Consider the following 17635-nt stretch of genomic DNA (forward strand, 5'->3'; position numbering starts at 1 on the left):
TACACACATGTATGTGTGTGCGTATCTTAAGTTGTATGGAAGCATGTCTTATCAGGAGGTAATGATAAACATTAAGGTTGGCATGCTGAAACTAAGAATCCTTGTTTGAGCTCTACTTGGAAAAGTAGTTATATTTCGCTAGACTTTACATACCAACTCCAGACATTTTAAGGCCATTTCCAGTATGTAAAAAGCCTATTTAGTAAACCTAGTATATTTAATAACTAATTTAGATTTCTTTAGTAAAAACATTTTAATCTTTGTGCAGGAAAGACACCCCTAGCAAGCACATTACAGATTGAGAGTCAGGGCTTGAGAGATTTAGAGCATTGTGTCCCTGGCCGTTAGTGTCCTTGTGTGTTGTGTCTTGGGATGACAGGGAGCTGATTTGAGGATGGGACTTCATGTCTGAGGAGGGTTGGTGTAGGGATGCGCATAAATGGCATTCTCTGCTTTTCACTTCCAGAGAACAAAGGAGTCCAAAAGCACCCTGCTCATTTCCTCCAAAGCTCTTGAGCTCAAAAGTGCCTTATTGAGCGTGCAGACAATTGCCTTCATTTATGTCTTACTGAATATATTTAATGCAGTATTTTAGCCAGAAAGAACTGAAAGGTTTTTTTTTTATAACAAATACTAGTGTGTTGTAAATAACATATCAAGTTTGATTTAATAAGTGAATATTATTCTTAGGAAAATGGAAGGCTAAAAATTGTTAGATTTTAAAATGCTTAATTTCTTTTTTAGACTGTATAGAGAAGTTTCCTTAACTACTGTTTGTTCTAGAAACTGGAACAACTTAATCAATATCCAGATTTTAACAACTACTTAATTTTCGTTCTTACAAAATTAAAATCTGAAGGTAAGTAGAGCTTAAGTAACTAAAAATATCTTTAACACTGTTAAGATCTTTATACTGTGAATTATTACTGTCAGGGTTTATTTTGCCATCTAATTAATGGGTGTCAGATGTGCTGCCTAGAGTTACTACCTCTGTAGTATTTAATGGGTAAGGACCGTTCTCTTGCTAACTGGATGCTGATGTAAGTTCCCTTGTTGTTTGCAAAATGAAAAATGGGTTGCAGAGTCTATCTTGGTGTTCGTCCCTGAGTATAACTATGCAAATTGAATGCAGGGCTCGCTCATTACCTGGATATATGTGTATGTTCATTGTAGGAAAGCATGAAAAGCCATATAGCCAAAATGAAAACATTAACCATCCAGTGACTGTTGTCTCTGAGCTTTAACTTCTGATTATATAGTGTTTGCAAGTCATTTACAAGTGATGGAGTCCTTAAGTGTTACAGCTTAGATTTAATTACTCCTACTTGTCTGTTCCTAATGCATGCCACATATTGTTCTGGACTTTATTTCACAAATGATATATTCATGACACTGCTTCTTTGTCAGGCCGTGTGCATCGTGGGAAATACGAATGAGACAAACAGTGACCATTGCTCCTGTTGGGCTCATAGGACCGTGAGGGCTGCTCTTGAGGGTTGTGTTTGGGCCTTGAATGTCTCTTCCTGGAGCTCACCACAGGCGCTCACACAAGCATCAGCAGTTTTCTGGCCTCTGAACAAGAAGAGCCTTAGCCCTTGTTTGGCAGTGGGTGCCTTAGAAGCTAAAACACTGCTTTATGGATTAAGCGCTGTCAGGACTCTGACACTAGGCCCTATAACCTTTCTTGCTTCTTTCAGCCGGAAAATGCCTGCTAGATGTTTAGATGCTGTAAGATCTCAGCTCCAGAGCCTAGCATGCATAGGAGGAAAGATTTGCTAATTCATACACACGCTCGCGATTCTTTTGACTTGTTCTCAGATGGTTTTTAATGAATTTTGTGGGTTTTATGACTGAAGGACATAATAAAAATGTTAAAATCTAGGTTTTAAGCTAGAAATTACTTTAGTATATCTTTAAAATCAGTGATTATTCTGCTTTGGTGATACTTGGGAATATACTATTTTTCTTAGTGTAGAAAACTCTCACATGCTGGTGGTGATCAGTAATCACTTGGCTGGAGGTGTAGCTCATTTTAGAGTAGCGTGGGTGAAGCCTGTAACGCTGCAGACATTCCCTCATCGCACACACACCTTTTTGGTGAGTTGTAAAGTTGAGACAGAATCTCTCAGTGCAGCCCTGACTGTCTTGGAATCCATTCTGTAGACCAAGCCGTAGATCTCAGACTCAGATCCTCTGCCTCTGAGGGCTGGGATTAAAGGTGTGTGTCACCAGACCTGGGTAAAATACTTTGGTTGGTTGTTGTTGTTGTTTAATCATTCTCATATTACATCCCAACTACAGATCCTCCACTCCCTTCAGATGAGCAGGCTTCCCAGATGAGCATTCCCTCTTGGCAAGCTACAATAAGATTTGGCCCATACCATACTGAACAGGGCAACCCACTAGGAAGAAATGAGTCTCGTGAGTAGGCAGGAGTCAGGGACACCCTCCATTCTCTCTGTTAGCTTGCCCACAAGAACACTGCTATTCAGCCACAACATTTGCAGAGGACCCAGGTTAGACTCCTGTAGGTCCCTAATCTCTCCCAAATCCCACGAGTCCATCCTCCTGGTATGACCCTGAACCCTCCTATAATACAAACTTACAAATGACATTCTGCTCTGTAGTTGTATAAGTAAATTTATTTACTTATTATTTATTTATTTAATGTATACAACTACACTGTCGCTGTCTTCAGACACACCAGGAGAAAGCATCAGATCCCATTACAGATGGTTGTGAGCCACCATGTGGTTGCTGGGATTTGAACTCAGGACCTGGAAGAACAATGCTCTTCTGAGCTGTCTCTCCAGCCCATAAAAATGATTTTGGAAAATACATAACTCAATAATGGGTAGTATTTAGACTCTGAATTTTAGAAACGCTAACTTACCCCGCCAGACCTGTTAAATTATACACCCACAGGATATTCACATTTTCTTGACCTGTCGTTTATCTATTTTAGGTACCCTTCAAAGGATATAGCGGGAGTTTTGTGTTTCTGTAAAACTTTTATTTCTTCTTTTGCCACTGATAAATTTATTTCCTCTCAACCCAGTAGAGTGCCAAACCTAATTTTTTCTAAGAAAGAAGGCAGGCCAGCTTCTACTGTTAGCATTGTGGTCATCTACTTTACAGAAGGAATATAACTTTGTCTTTTAATGAAGATGTTTATTTTTCCTGGTTGTCTTGGAACTCACTCTGTAGACCAGGCTAGCCTCAAACTCAAGAGATCCACCTGTCTCTGCCCTCCAGTGCTGGGAATTAAAGGTTTCCACCACTACTGCCTTGCCCTTCCATGAAGTTTTAAACTTAGAATTTTAATGTATTTTAAGCCTCTTATTGAAACATGCTCTAATTGGAAATAGAAAGGTATGTTGCCAAGAGCTCTTGGTCTCCATTGCTTCGGTGCTTCTTCTGAGAGACTGCTCTTTCCTTTGGAGGCTTTGCCAGTCAGAATGCAGAGCACATACTAACTAGACCAGGTCCAAGGTAGAAATTTACTAGTTAATGGGCAGGCCAGACAGTGATAGTACACAACACTTAGTACGTCAGCTTTTACACTTGTTCTTATTTATGTGTGTTCTTCTGTCTTGTCTGTTGGTGTATGCTGTGTGTGTGGGTGTCGTCAATAGGTCCCTTGAGGATGGGGTTACCAGTGGCTGGGAGCCACCCAATGTGGGTGCTGGAAGCCAAACTTGTGTCTTCTGTCTTCTAATAGTAGCAACTGTTCTTATCCCGCCCCAGCCCTCTTGATTTCTGTATCTTGCATCGAGGAGGGGCATACAGTGAAGAGCAGCAGGGAATGTGTTGTGCTAGGCACTTCCTCAGGTGGATCATTTGTCTTTCCATTCAGGGCTTCTGGGTGACTTCATTTTGAGACAGGCCTCTATTTAGTCCTGGTTCTACTGTCTAGACCAAGCTCACCTACTCACAGGTGGTTAGGTGCCTCTGTACCTGGCTGATAATTTTAGATAATTTCAAAGTCTGAAATAATAAGTAGATAAAGTAAAGGCGTGTGTTATCACACTTGGCCTGTGTTTTAAGTCCCTTGACTTCAGTTCCAGTTTTCTTAACTTGTGTGTTGTGAGGATTAAATATAGTAGATACTGTGTTGGTGTTAGTGCATAACAAGTATTTAGAACATGTCAGGCATTCTCATGTCATTCGTTAGCACTAGTGGTCTTTCAGAAGACACGTGTGAGCATTAAACAACTTTAAAGTCAATTTATTTTTAATGCTTTGGGAGGGAAATTTTGCTTTGCTGTGCCCCACCCCCCACTCTCCACTCCCAGACAAGTGACAAGCATTGCAGTTGTAGTGTAGGACAGTGACCCTGTTTATATCTTTGCTTGCTTTTTTGTTTTTCCAACCAGGAAGTTTCTTGTTTGTTTGTTTGTTTTCTTCTTCTCAGGAACAGTTTTCTTTCAATAAGACATTTAGCATTATGTAAAAATATTTTAGATTGCCATGTTCTGAATGGGTGCCACTGGTATCTATGACCAGTAATTCCACTAAGCATCTTAAAAAGGAACTTAGCCAGTACCCTGCTCCAGAGAATTACTTTGAAAATGTCAGTAATGCCAAAGTTGAGAAACACTGAACCACGCCTTATAGAGCTGATTTTTTTTTTATAATTTATAAGTTTTTAAAAACTAACTATAGCAAGAAGAAATTGGAATCAATCTCTGACTATAAATGGTTTTAAAATGACTGTTGTTGATGCTTGACAGTGGTAGAACATGCTTTTCATCCCAGAGGCAGAGGCATGTGGATCTTTGAATTCAGGATGGCCAGCCAGGGCTACAGAGAGAAACCCTGTTGCAGAAAACAACCAACCAAAAACCGGATGTTTTTGACATCCGGAAACACAGAATTCCTTTAACACTCAGTGCTGTCACGGCTTTCTTCCAGATGAGCCCACACGGTCATTGAGCGGTCTGATCTTGAAGAACAATGTGAAAGCTCATTTTCAGAACTTCCCGAACGGTGTGACGGACTTCATCAAGAGTGAATGTCTAAATAATATTGGGGACTCCTCTCCGCTGATCAGGGCCACTGTTGGTAAGTAGGCCAAGTCACAGAAGCCTTGCTTAGGCTTTCCAAGTTCACTCGGGATAGACAGCATAGCCTTTTAAATCCTTCCTTTAGCATTCACCATGGCAGTAACAGTTCTAAGTCACTGGTTGCTAACTAGTGAGGTGATTAGAATGGGGCATCGAGGGCTGTCAGGCATTGTCTGTAATGCCTTGGATCATTTCTGGTGTCACTCTCTAAGGTGCAGCATCAGTCTTAAGTATAGGATTCTAAATGTTTACTCTTCCAGTACTAGCCTTCTTTAAATCTGCTTCAATAACAGGGTTTGGTTTCTTTGTTTTTAAAGTCTTCAGTGTACATCTTGTTTTCAGGGATTGAAACTGTTTATTTAATAAATAGTAAATTAAAATAATTACAATAGCTGATATAAGTCATGTTGAGAGCACACAACTGCTGTTGGTAAGTGTGTGTTAGGAGCTCACCACAGAAATAGGCAGCTGCACTCAGAGAAGCCCCCACCATCAGTAGTGTGCCCAGCCTTTAAGAGGCCGTCTTTTACCAGGATCCTTTGTTTTTATACAGTTTTTCTTGGAGGTTTGAGAAGTACTGTTCATATCTGAGGCTCCATGACTCTCTTCAGGCGTTTCCATGTTAGAGACGCCATTACTCTGACTTCAGTTCTGAGGAGCGTGGCCCATTTGTAGTTTGGGGTGCAGATTATTCTCGTGCCTTTGTGGATCCTCTTAAAGGTACAGCCAGCTCTTGACAGTGATGAAAAGAATGGAGTGGGCTAGCAATTCTCTACTTAAAACCAAGGGAAAACTGTAAATGTAGCAAAATGGGATTAAAAAGGTAGTTTCCTCAGAGAAAAAGCAGTTCAGCTGAAAGGCAAGGAATGGGTGAGATATGAAGATTAAGTGAGATTCTTGGCTCCCTGAACAGTTGTGTTATAAGCCTGCCATTTCTGGTGTCCAGTTGATAGTGCTCCGTAGCTTGGCCGTGGAGGTTGGGAGTACTGGAAAGAGTCCTCATTTACCTTTCAGCGAGTAAAGCCTGCACTTCTTTCCAACCTCTCTGGGCTGGTTTATTTTAGGATCATTCCCCATGTGGTTCTAGAAATTGAACCCAAGGCCTTAGGTAGGCATGATAACCACACCTTGCCCTGTGCCTTATCAAGTTTAAAATTAATTAATTATTATCTGTTGTTTTTTTATTTCAAAATAGAAATGTTGATGACTGTAATTTGTATTTCTTGATATCATTTCATTAAAGTTTGTATGATTCTTGGATCTTAGGTCTTGTTTTCGGTATGTACTCTGGTGTTCTGACTGTGAGAGGCCACTGACATTTTTCAGTATAACCAACAGTTTAATCTAGCTTCAGGTGTAAGTGCAGTGTGTTTCCAAGTGATGCCTGGAATACGGGTAAAGAGTAATTGTGAGTCCGGCTTGTTGTGGGTAGAACAGTTAAAGCCGTGGTTGGGGTGTGAGGTGAGTACCTTCAGTTAGTCATTGGATATCTTCACTTCCATGTGCAGATTAAGTATCTCTTGGGGTTTTGGAATGTTCACATATTTTGCCAGTTGGGCAACCTTTACCAGGATTCACATTGCTATAAAATATGACTGTTCTGAGACAATCTCACTGTATCTCTATGTGGCCTTGAACTCACTATGTAAACCACGCTGGCAAGGTCTCCTTGCTTCTGCCCCCATGAGTACTGGGGTTCAAGGCATGGGCCACTATAGCTGGCTAATAATTTCTGGTATTTAAAAGTCTGAAATACTAATTACAGAAAGCTACCAGTTAAATAGATTGGCCAGTTAAATTATTTGCTTTGTGTTGTTAATTAAAAATGAAAGGCCAGTGGTACTCCAAGACAATAAAACAAAAGCTTAAAAATATGCAGATTAGGGGTTGGGGATTTAGCTCAGTGGTAGAGCGCTTGCGCAAGACCCTGGGTTCGGTCCCCAGCTCCCCAGCCCGGAAAAAAAAAAAAAAGAAAGAAAAAAAGAAAAAAAATATGCAGATTAGGCCTGGAGAGATAGCTCAGTGGTTAAGAGCACTGACTGCTCTTCCAGAGGTCCTGAGTTCAGTTTCCAGCACCCACATGGTGCTTCACAACCATCTGTAACGGGATCCAGTGCCCTCTTCAGGTGTCTGAAAGCACAGCAGTGTACTGTAGACGTTTACTGCTGTGGATGATGCTGAGGATGAGAGGTGGTGGACTGCTCAGCTCAGATGCCACATGTCTACTACCCTGTCTAAACAGGTTCCTGTCAGGGAACATCCCGGAAGGCGAGGGCAGGAAGAGTGTGAGGAAGTACAGGCAGCCAGTGAGCAGGGCTTCAGAATGCTGTATTCTGGGCATGACATGGCCGTTGAATTCTCCTGTCCTGGGACTGTACCAGATTGGTCCTGTAAACAGCCTGTCATAGGTAAAGGTGGGGTTCATGGGGTCCCACTACCTGCTGAACTGTGGCATCTGAAACACTGTGGGAGAAGTATGGTCATTGTCTTCATTTGTGTGCCCACTGGTGATCCACAAAGCTCCAATATACAGCTTCAAAGGATGGTCATAGAAGGAAGACTGAATGTGGAAAGGGGGTGTGAAGAAAAAAGAGGCAGATGAGTGTGGAAGTATCAAGGGTGTAAAATTATCAAGGGACAAAAACCTTGAAAATGGTGTCCTTCTCCTCTGTTTTGATGCAGAGTAAAGATGGTAGAACAGTAGGAGAAGAGAAATTATTGCACAGGACACAATAAGGTACTTTTGTGGTGGAGGTAGGCTCACAGGAAACAGTTACCTGGAATTGTGGGAGTGCTGTTTTAGCTTTTTTTTTTTTTTTTTTTTTTTTGCTTTTTTGCTTCCTTCCGGAAAATAAACACAAGCATATTAGTAAGATGATGGTTTCCAAGAAACCTGGGATTTTTTTTTTTTTGATTAGTTAATCTTAGTTCACATGAGAAAAGATTTTAAAATCTTAAAGATGTATTTTGAGATGGTATCTTGTTTTCTGTCCATTCTCCTGAGCTGTAGCTGCAGGCATGTGCCCACTGTACCCAAATTTTTTTTCTTTCTCTCTCCGTGTCTTGTGTGATGTCAATCTTCTCAACTCATTTGGAAGGTACTTTGTTTTAATGATTGTATGGTAATCTATTGCCTGAATAAATTGCTTGTCTTATCAAATGATACATGTCTTGCTTGTAATGTTATTATTCTAATTATACACTAGTGGAAAAGTTTATATGAGATTAATTCATAGAACTAACCTTATTGGCCAGGATACTATTTTAAGTTCTTAAGATTTTAAGTAAGTATTATCAAACACAATTACAGTTCTCATTTGTTCTTTTGGTTTTGTGAGAAAGTCTCAGGTAGTCCAGGTTGGCAGAGTTGTTGATCTTCTACCTCCGTTCTCTTGCATGTTGGAGTTATGTATGTGACCCTTTTTTAACTCTTCTTGCTATTTTTCAGAAGTAGATGGACTTATAGGAATATATACGTTGGAGTTTGTCTATCTGTCAACATTCTTTAATGTTTCCCTAGCAAAGGGGATGCCATTCAAGTTGTAGATTGTGTCTCTTTTGGTACACTTGATTTCTCTGAAATTTTATTTGGTTTTGTTCTTGTTCGGAGCTTGGTTGGAGTTTTTGAGACAGGGATTCTCTATGTGGTCCTTAAAGACCTCTAGATCATCCTGGCCTAGAACTTGGAGATCTGCCTTCCTTTTTCCACAGTGCTGGAATGAAAGCTGTCTGCACTGGGCCTAGTTTGGCTGGAGCTTGTATTCTTCCTGCTTTCACTTTCCAAGTCTGCAATTGCAGCTATAGTGAGTACAAGACAGACTGGTTGACATGAAGAAGAGCAAGGTCTTGGTACCAAATAGATTCTCGCCTAAAGGCCAAGAGTAAGAGGGGTAGCTTTAAGAGGTCTTCAGGACTTAAGGTTTGTTTATTCGTTTTTCTACTTGATTACCTTTTAAAAAGTGAATTGTTTGTTTGTTTGTTTGTTTGTGACAAACTAAAAATAAAAACTACTATGTAGTTCTAGCTGACCCAGAACTCAGATAGCCTGTAATCCACAGAGATCTGCCTGCCTCTGCCCCTGCCCCTGCCCCTGCCTCTGCTGGGATTAAAGGTGTGCGTCAGTAACTGCTGGGTGAAAAGCTAAATCTCTGTCAGCAGTTTTGCTTATTGCTCAGAGTACTCTCGTTAGAACTAAAGGGGAAAGTTAAAGCTTGTCTTCACTCTGCAGCTTGCTCAGTATCTTGATATCTGTTAGGTGCCAGGCAATTTTGTGTGAGTTTTCCTGAATTTTCAGAATAACTCTATGAAGAAATTATTTTTTCGTTTTGCAGCTTAGATTATACATAATTTACCTATTGTCAGTTTATACCTTCGTATTATGGAAAGATCCACAGCCACCAAGTTTTCTGAAATGGATGGTGACAACACAGTCAGAAGGAGATGCTTAGTTAGAATGTGCCACCAGTGCGGACTCTTGTAGCATTTCATAATGTCTTCTTGAAGTAGGGGTCTGTCTGTCTTAGAGATTCATTACAGTGAAGAGACCAGGACCAAGGCAGCTCTTAGGAAGGAAAACATTGAATTTGGGCTGGGTCATGGTTGCAAAGGTTTCGTCAATTAGCCCTGGCGGTGGAAAGTACAGCGGTGTGCTGGCAGGTGGTTCTAGAGAAGAGCTGAGAGCTCTGCATCTTGGTCTGCAGGCAGCAAGGAGACTTTCACATTTAGGATCTCAATGTCCTCATAGTGACTCACTTCCTCTAACAAGGCCATACCTCCTAATAGTGCCACTTCCTTTGGCCAAGCATTCACACACATAAGCACAGGGCCTGAGAAAGCACGTGGACAGACTGGATTAGTCTGCCTCAGTGAGGCTCACAACTGCTTGTTTATCCTGCTGTAGTCCTTGGTGGCTGGGTTCCTATTTACAGTGGAAAGCCAGTCTTAGTTTCTTCTCCTTTTTATGAGCCAGGGTTTCTCTGTGTAGCCCTGGCTGTCCTGGAACTTGCTCTGTAGACCAGGTTAGCCTACAACCAGAGATCTTCCTTTCTCTGTTGGGATCAAAGGCATGTGCTGCCACTACCACCACCACCACCACCACCACCTGCCTTATTCTTAGCTTTTTGGTGAATCTTGATTACAAGCCATATAATATAGATCATAAGCTCATTGTTCAATGGTAGAGCTTCTGGGGGCATGTTGGTGTCTTTCTATTTACCTGTAGGTGATTTTCATGAAATTTTGTTAATTTTAATTAGTGGAAGTATCAGGTATTATATATAGAAAAGCAAGTTGTAGGCTTTTTGTACAGATGTTTGGTAAAATTTTAAAATTTGGAGGAAACATTGGGCAACGAGATGAGAAAGATCTGATGGGTGTGGGGTGATGGTGACTGATGTGTGTTGTGCACACCTCACACAGTACAGTGCGCTCCAAATGTGTGTTGTCTTTCTAGGTATTTTAATTACAACCATAGCCTCCAAGGGAGAACTGCAGAATTGGCCTGACCTCTTACCAAAACTCTGTAGCCTGCTGGATTCTGAAGACTACAACACCTGTGAGGTACGGCTGTCTGTCTGTCTTTGCATAGCACCGGTTAACCTCTGATGAGATGCTCCTGCAACGGACAGCTTCAGAGCTCAGAGCCAACAGCTGCCTGTGTACTTGATAGTTGTTAACCTTTATGCCTTCTGGGAATAAGGAGATACTTTGTCTTTCTAAAGTTACTCTTAAGTGTTACATGCATGTGATTGACAGCTGTTTAATACTGCATTTAATCAAATTTTAATTGTATGTGTGGAAATGTATATGTGTGTACCATGTGTGCTCTCAAGGTCAGAAAGTCATCAGATTTCCCTACAGCTGGGGTTAGTGATGGTTTTGAATTACTATGTGAGTGCTGGGAACCAGATTTGTGTTCTCTGCAAGAGCACTGTTAACCTGACCAGCAAGCTCTCGCCAGCCCTCGCTGATGCTTTCACATACTTACAGAAACAAACTGAAATCTACCAAAGCACCAGACCATAAATCGTTGTTTTTTTTTGTTTGTTTGTTTTGTTTTTTTTTTCTCTAAATTAATGACATGCAAGAAAAGGCTCAAACATTTCTAATCATAGAGTAATTGTGATTCTGATCTTGATTTCATGGTTTAGTTTCTTGGTATTTATTTATTTGGTGTGTGGGTTGCCTTTTTCTTGCCACTAGGAAATTATATAGATATATTATGTATGCTTGAGGAAGTAAAGAAGTCGTTTGGATTTGGGTTGTTTGGATCAAGGTCTCATGTGACCTTGAACTCTTCTGACTTGCCTAACCTACTTCCCAAATCGTCAGGATTGAACTGCAAACGTGACCCACCACGCCCATTTAGAGTTCCTTTCTTACACATCCTTGATATTGATAAGCACCAATGTGTTTGATTTACTAGCACACAGAATGAACCAACCTACCTTCCCTCCCTACCTCCCTCCCTCCTTCCTTCCTTCCTTCCAAGACAGAATCTCATAATCTAGCGCTGGGCAGCCTAGAATGTCTCCTAGAGATCCAACTAGCTTTCTTCTGAGTGGTAGAGTGAACGTCGTCCTGGGGCAGAAACAGTTAGATGCTTTGGCGCTAAAGCAACACTCCTTGGAGGTATAAAAAAACAAGATCGTATGGATGATTTTATGACCAGCCTGGAGCAGCAGTCTGGGGAGAAGAGAGATTTTGTCAAAGCAGTCTTTTAAATCACTCGTTAAAAAACTTAATTCTCGGGCTGGAGAGATGGCTCAGTGGTAGGGATCACTGGCTGCTCTTCAGAGTACCTGGGTTCAATTCCTAGCACCCACATGGCAGCTCACCACCATCTGTAACTCCTGTTTCACGAATGAATGCAGGCAGAACACCAATGTACATTAAGTAAGTCATTTTTAAAAACAAAACAAAATGTAATTCTCAGATATATGCTGCAGTCTAGGAAACACAGTGGCACAACTTAAATAGCACTTTGATATATGGTAAATATAAAAGATCAGATACAACCAAGCAGTTTCTGGGAACAGAAGTATAAACTATACTAATGGCTAAAGATGAAGGATTTCTAGATGTTGGTTCAGAATAATTTCTAAATGTTATTAGTGGAAATTTGGTCAGTTTTTTTTGTTTGCTTGGTTGGTTGGTTGGTTGGGTTTGGTTTGTATTTTTGCTTTTGTCCTTGTCTTTTTAAAAATGCATTCTTCTGCCAGACAGTGGTGGGTGGCACAAGTCTTTAATCCCAGTGTGGAGGCAGAGGCAGGTGGCTCTCTGTGTTTAAGGCCAGTGTTGTCTACAGAGTGAGTTTTAGACCAGCCAGGGGTACAAAGAGAACCCTGTCTTGCAAAACAAAAAAAAATAAAGCCAATATATTCTTCTCTATTATTATTTTGGTGGCTGGTTGGTTGAAATTGTTATTCCCACAATAGGAAATGAGTGAACATTTGACTTCAGTCATTGCCTTTCAGAAATATAACTTGTGGGGTTGGGGATTTAGCTCAGTGGTAGAGCGCTTGCCTAGCAAGCACAAGGCCCTGGGTTCGGTCCCCAGCTCCGAAAAAAAGAAAAGAAAAAAAAAAAAGAAATATAACTTGTGTGCAAAAATCTTAATATTTGAATATACCTATTTTTAAAATTTATTTTATGTATGTGAGTACACTGTTGGTGTCTTCAAACACATCAGAAGAGGACATCATTGGATCCCATTACAGATGGTTATGAGCCACCATGTGGTTGCTGGGAATTGAACTCAGGACCTCTGGAAGAGCAGCCAGGACTCTTAACCATCAAGCCATCTTTCCAATCCCCAATATATCTGTTTTAAGATCGCTAAAACCTATGTTAGGTTAGCATGGTAAATCTAAGACTGACTTTATAGTTTTGATAAAATTTTAGGTTTAAATTTCGAAATTAACTTTTGAGGCATTGTAAATTCCAAAAAGAATTCTAAAATAATCACCTTAAAAGACTGCTTTTTGTTAGCACTGTTATAAACTAACTACTACAGTTGAATACCAAGTTGTCATTGATGGGAGCAGAAAGAGTAAAGCACTAGACCTACTTAGAATGTCATGCCAGGCACACGAACTCTGGGCTACCCTCTTGTGAGGAAAACAGTGGTCGAGTTGAATCTTCTGTTAGTTCGTTGTCAGTTTCCAATATATGCCTCATGTGATTGTTTTAAAGTATTAATAAGTTATGCAGTCAAATAAATGTGTTAGAGTGGTTTAATGCATTCCTATGAAAAGATGGCTTTACATTCATTTTAGCATTTAATAAGAAAATTTAAATATGGACTTAAAATTGATGAGCATCTCAGTGGAATTAGATGAGATTAGATATTTATAACTAACCAAAATATTTTCCACTTTTAACTTACTTAATGCTAGAAATTAAATGTATCATTAGGATAATATTTTACTACTCTGAATTGTTTTTAAGTTCTATAAATTATATGTGGACAGAGAACATAAATGTACCTAAATTAGCATCTCACACATCTTGGGTTTTTGCTTTGTGTAGCTTTGTTCCAATTCTTTCACATGGGATCTTGCCGTGTTGTCTCAAACTAGTTTGTGATGTGCATGTCTCGCCTCCCAAGAGCTGGGATTACAGATACCGTGCTGTGCCCCCGACTACTAGTAACTGATTCCAGTGAAGTCTAACGTTACAAACTTATCTTGCAGGGGGCATTCGGTGCCCTTCAGAAGATATGTGAGGACTCCGCGGAGATTTTAGACAGCGATGTCTTGGATCGCCCTCTCAACATCATGATCCCCAAGTTCTTACAGTTTTTCAAGCACAGTAGTCCCAAAATAAGGTGCGTATATAGCGGTATTGGTCAGCTATTTTGTCTAAAACCAAGATTAGTTTGGGAAAATTGTTTTAAATTATCTGCCTTGTCACATCCAAATACCTTCATGTATAACTGAATGACTAAGCCTTCCAGTGCAACTTTGACATGCCCATTGAGGGCAGCAAGAGTAGCTAATGTTCTGTGAGCTTTTAAACAACATGTCCTCTTTACTGCTGTCTTGGTCAGGGTTCCTATTCCTGCACAAGCATTGTGACCAAGAAGCAAGTTGGGGAGGAAAGGGTTTATTCAGCTTACACTTCCACTTTGCTGTTCACTCCAAAGGAAGTCAGGACTGGAAATCCAGCAGGAGCTGATGCAGAGGCCATGGAGGGATGCTACTTACTGGCTTGCTTCCCCTGGCTTGCTCAGCTTGCTTTCTTATAGAACCCAGGACCACCAGCCCAGGGTCGGTACCACTTACAATGTGCTGGGTCGTTCCCCCTTGATCACTAATTGAGAAAATGCCTTACAGCTGAGTCTCATGGAGGCATTTCCACAGCTAAGGCTCCTTTTCTGTGATAACTCCAGCTTGTGTCAAGTTAACACACAAAACCAGCCAGTGTGCCTGCCTTACCCCTATTTTGTCTGAATTGTCATGAAGACATGTTTTCATTGAGTTGTGGCTATTGTTACTTTGAAGGTGTTGCATCTAATTACAGAGAGGAGGGCTCATTTAAACACATAGGCACCAAAACCTTTTAATACTCTGAAATGACATAGTCTGATGTGACAGCTCCTCAAGCTTAGTCTAGACTAGTGTCTTGTCTTCACCTGAGCAGTTGCAGATCTTAAAGGGATGGTGGAGAATCTGCCGGGTAATGGTGAAGATGCTGTATTTGAAGATAAGGGAGCCTTGGTTAAACCTATGCAGTCACTTTCCCTAGAAACTGCAATTGTAGTGTGTTATTACAAGTGTGCAACTCTGTTGTCTCCTGTAGCCTTCTGAGCTGTTGAACTTGTTGCCTTTTGTTTTGGTGTGTGGTTGGTTGAGTTTCCTAACTTGTTAAGGAAGGTGTTGCCGTTTCTGCTAATTATTAGTTCCTTTGATATCTTTTTTTTTTTTTTGGTCACTGTTTCCTGTGTTTCCATAGAATAAACAGATGTACTGGCATATGACTAAGGATCATTGGCTAAAGTAATCAGTCACTCAGGATAAATGAACTTCAGTGCAGACTACAGCTAATACTTGGGGTTCAGTATTCTATCTCACAGACTTGTTTCAACTGTGATCAGAGAGCTAACCTGAATTTATTTCTTGGTTAAATTCCCCGTCTATGTTATTGTCCTGCAGCTGTTTCCCTCTTTGACACTGTCCTTCCCCTTCCCTGGTCCTCTTTGAACTTCGATGTGTTTCCTGTGTATATTTAAATTTACACCTAGGTTCTGCTTATGAACCTAGTGCGATGTGAACTTAGTCTCTGGATAAGGCGGATTTCACATCTCCAGCTCTGTCCGAGTCTGCACATGTTATGATTTTGTTCTTCACAGCTCTGTGAATAAAAGTCCATTTTGCAGTAGGTGAGTCAGTGAGCATGGACATGCAGTGTCTCTAGGTTTAGGGTATTTGTGTGTGTGTACCAGGCGTGGTCCAGCTAGATCGTATGGTGGTTGTGTTTTTAGTTTTTTGAGGAAACTGTATGATGGTTGCTGTTCCCATCATCAGCTAAAGTAGTTCCTGTTCTCAGTGTCCTTGCCAGCACACATTGTAAGTCATTTGTTAAGTGGTAGCCATTCCAGGAGGGGGAAGACCATATCTCATGTAGTTTTAATTGACATTTCACTAATGCTAAAGATGTGCAACACTTTCTAATATTTATTGATCATTTCATGTATTTCTTTGAGAGCTGTCTCTTCAGTTATTATCCCATTTAGTGATGTGATTTTTTTTTTTTAATGTTTTTGAGTTCTTCATATTCTGCATATTGATCTGTGTATAGTTGTCAAATGTTTTCTCCTATTTTCTATGCTGTTTTCCTCTAGCAGTTTCAGTTTTCAGGTCTGGCATTAAGGGCTTTGATTTATTTTTGAATTGATTTTTCTGCAAATTTGTAAAGTATGGGTCTAGTTGTTCATTCTACTTGTGCAGATGCCCAGTTTCCCCAGGGACCTTGAAGAAGAGGCTCCTTTTCAGTGTCTGCGACCTTTGTCAAGGATTGGTAGCTGTGGACAAGCGCATTTCCTTCTGGACTGTGTTGTATGTCATGGGTGTTTTGTGTTTGTGGTGCAGTTCCTAGTGCTGTGACTCTAATCCGAGACGGGTACCATGCTGCCTTTAGCACTGCTCTGTGCTTAGGGTCCTAGGTCTGTCCATTGTCTTTGTGACTCTGAATGAGTGAACTAACTGCCAGTTAGTGCCTTCCCTTAGAACTTTCCCTGCTACCTCATTTTGACCACCATGTACTCTATGAACAAGTTCTTGGTGTTAATTTGGGCATTGTGAGTGGCTTTTTTCTTTGGATATCTGTTTGAACATAGTGCCTCCTTGACTTTGGTTTTTGTTGTTTGTTTGTATTTTATTTTGTGGGTTAGAGAGATGATGGCTCAATGCTTAAGAGCACTAAGGACCTGAGTTCAGTTCACAACATCCACACAGCAGCTCACATCTGTCTGAACTCCAGTTTCAAGGGACCAGATATACACACTGCCACCGCCACCACCACCGCACATGAAATTAAAAATTGAAAGAAAATAAACATTTTATGTGTCTGGGTGTTTTGTGTGCACGTATGTCGATGCCATATTCATGCGATGCCCATGGAGGCCAGAAGCTAGGTTTGGCTGTCTGGAACTATAGTTACAGACCGTTGTTAACTGCCATGCGGGTGCTGAGAAGAGCCTAGATCCTCTGGAAGAGCAGCCAGTGCTTTTAACTACTGAACCATCTGTAGCCTTATTTTACATCTCTGATAATCTCTTCTGTCTTGTTGATTCTGTTGATGATATGTTCTATTTCCCTTTTTAATTTAGTTTATGTGAATTTCTCATCTCTGATACCTCTTCTACCCCCACCCCTCAATATCAACTTATTTAACTGAATTTCTCTCATTTTGCTTTTTTGGCTATGTGGCTGAGGTTCTCAACCATTTTGCTAACTTTCTTCTCTGTGCTTCTGGCTTTCCTCTAGATGGTGCCTTGATTTCTTTCTTAATCCATCTGCTTGTTTATATCCTGCTTGAAAACATTGATTCTTTTTGCTGTTAACCTTGAGTCGTAAGTGAAGTTAAGATCTTGAAAGGAGTCTTGTGGCCTTGGCCTTTCACACTTCTGTGCTTCTATGTTGCAGTCTGTACAGCTCTGGGTTTCCTCTTCCTCTTTTATGTAGGGATCTTATTTACTACTTTATTTATCTACTTTAGTGGGCTCAGTTAATTCCCAGTTTGACTTTGTGAAGAGAAAATAGAGTTATAGTAGCAGCAGCTACAGCACCAGTGCACAACAGGTACACAGTCAGAATCAGTGGGCATTCATTCTACTGAGCAGCCGAAGATAAGAAGATTAGTGTAGTCAGTGTATCGTGAAACTGAAGATGTAGAGTGAATGTGGACACGGTAATCAGGTCAGATGAAAGGAGGAGGCAGGAGCTCAGGGAAGATGAGGTTAGGTAAATAGAAAGGGAAAAGAAGGGGTTGGGGATTTAGCTCAGTGGTAGAGCACTTGCCTAGCAAGCGCAAGGCCCTGGGTTCGGTCCTCAGCTGGGGTGGGGGGG

General features: G+C 40.8%; 1 protein-coding gene across 4 annotated transcripts in view; it reads left to right on the top strand.

Moving 5' to 3' along the window:
• The window catches only part of Tnpo1 (transportin 1), an 86584-nt gene that overhangs the window by 32945 nt on the left and 36004 nt on the right, over nt 1-17635 (top strand). For all 4 annotated transcript variants that reach the window (XR_004387406.1, XM_032898983.1, XM_032898985.1 and 1 more), the window contains exons 3-6: nt 784-859; nt 4915-5064; nt 10519-10625; nt 13760-13893. Coding sequence is in view for 3 of the 4 variants with exons in the window: in XM_032898983.1 (XP_032754874.1) it covers nt 784-859; nt 4915-5064; nt 10519-10625; nt 13760-13893 (467 nt within the window). In the remaining variant the exon portion in view is untranslated. The remainder of the gene's footprint in view (nt 1-783; nt 860-4914; nt 5065-10518; nt 10626-13759; nt 13894-17635) is intronic.

Source organism: Rattus rattus, chromosome 3 (assembly GCF_011064425.1).
Source record: "Rattus rattus isolate New Zealand chromosome 3, Rrattus_CSIRO_v1, whole genome shotgun sequence".
In the NCBI taxonomy this organism is placed as follows: Eukaryota; Metazoa; Chordata; class Mammalia; order Rodentia; family Muridae; genus Rattus; species Rattus rattus.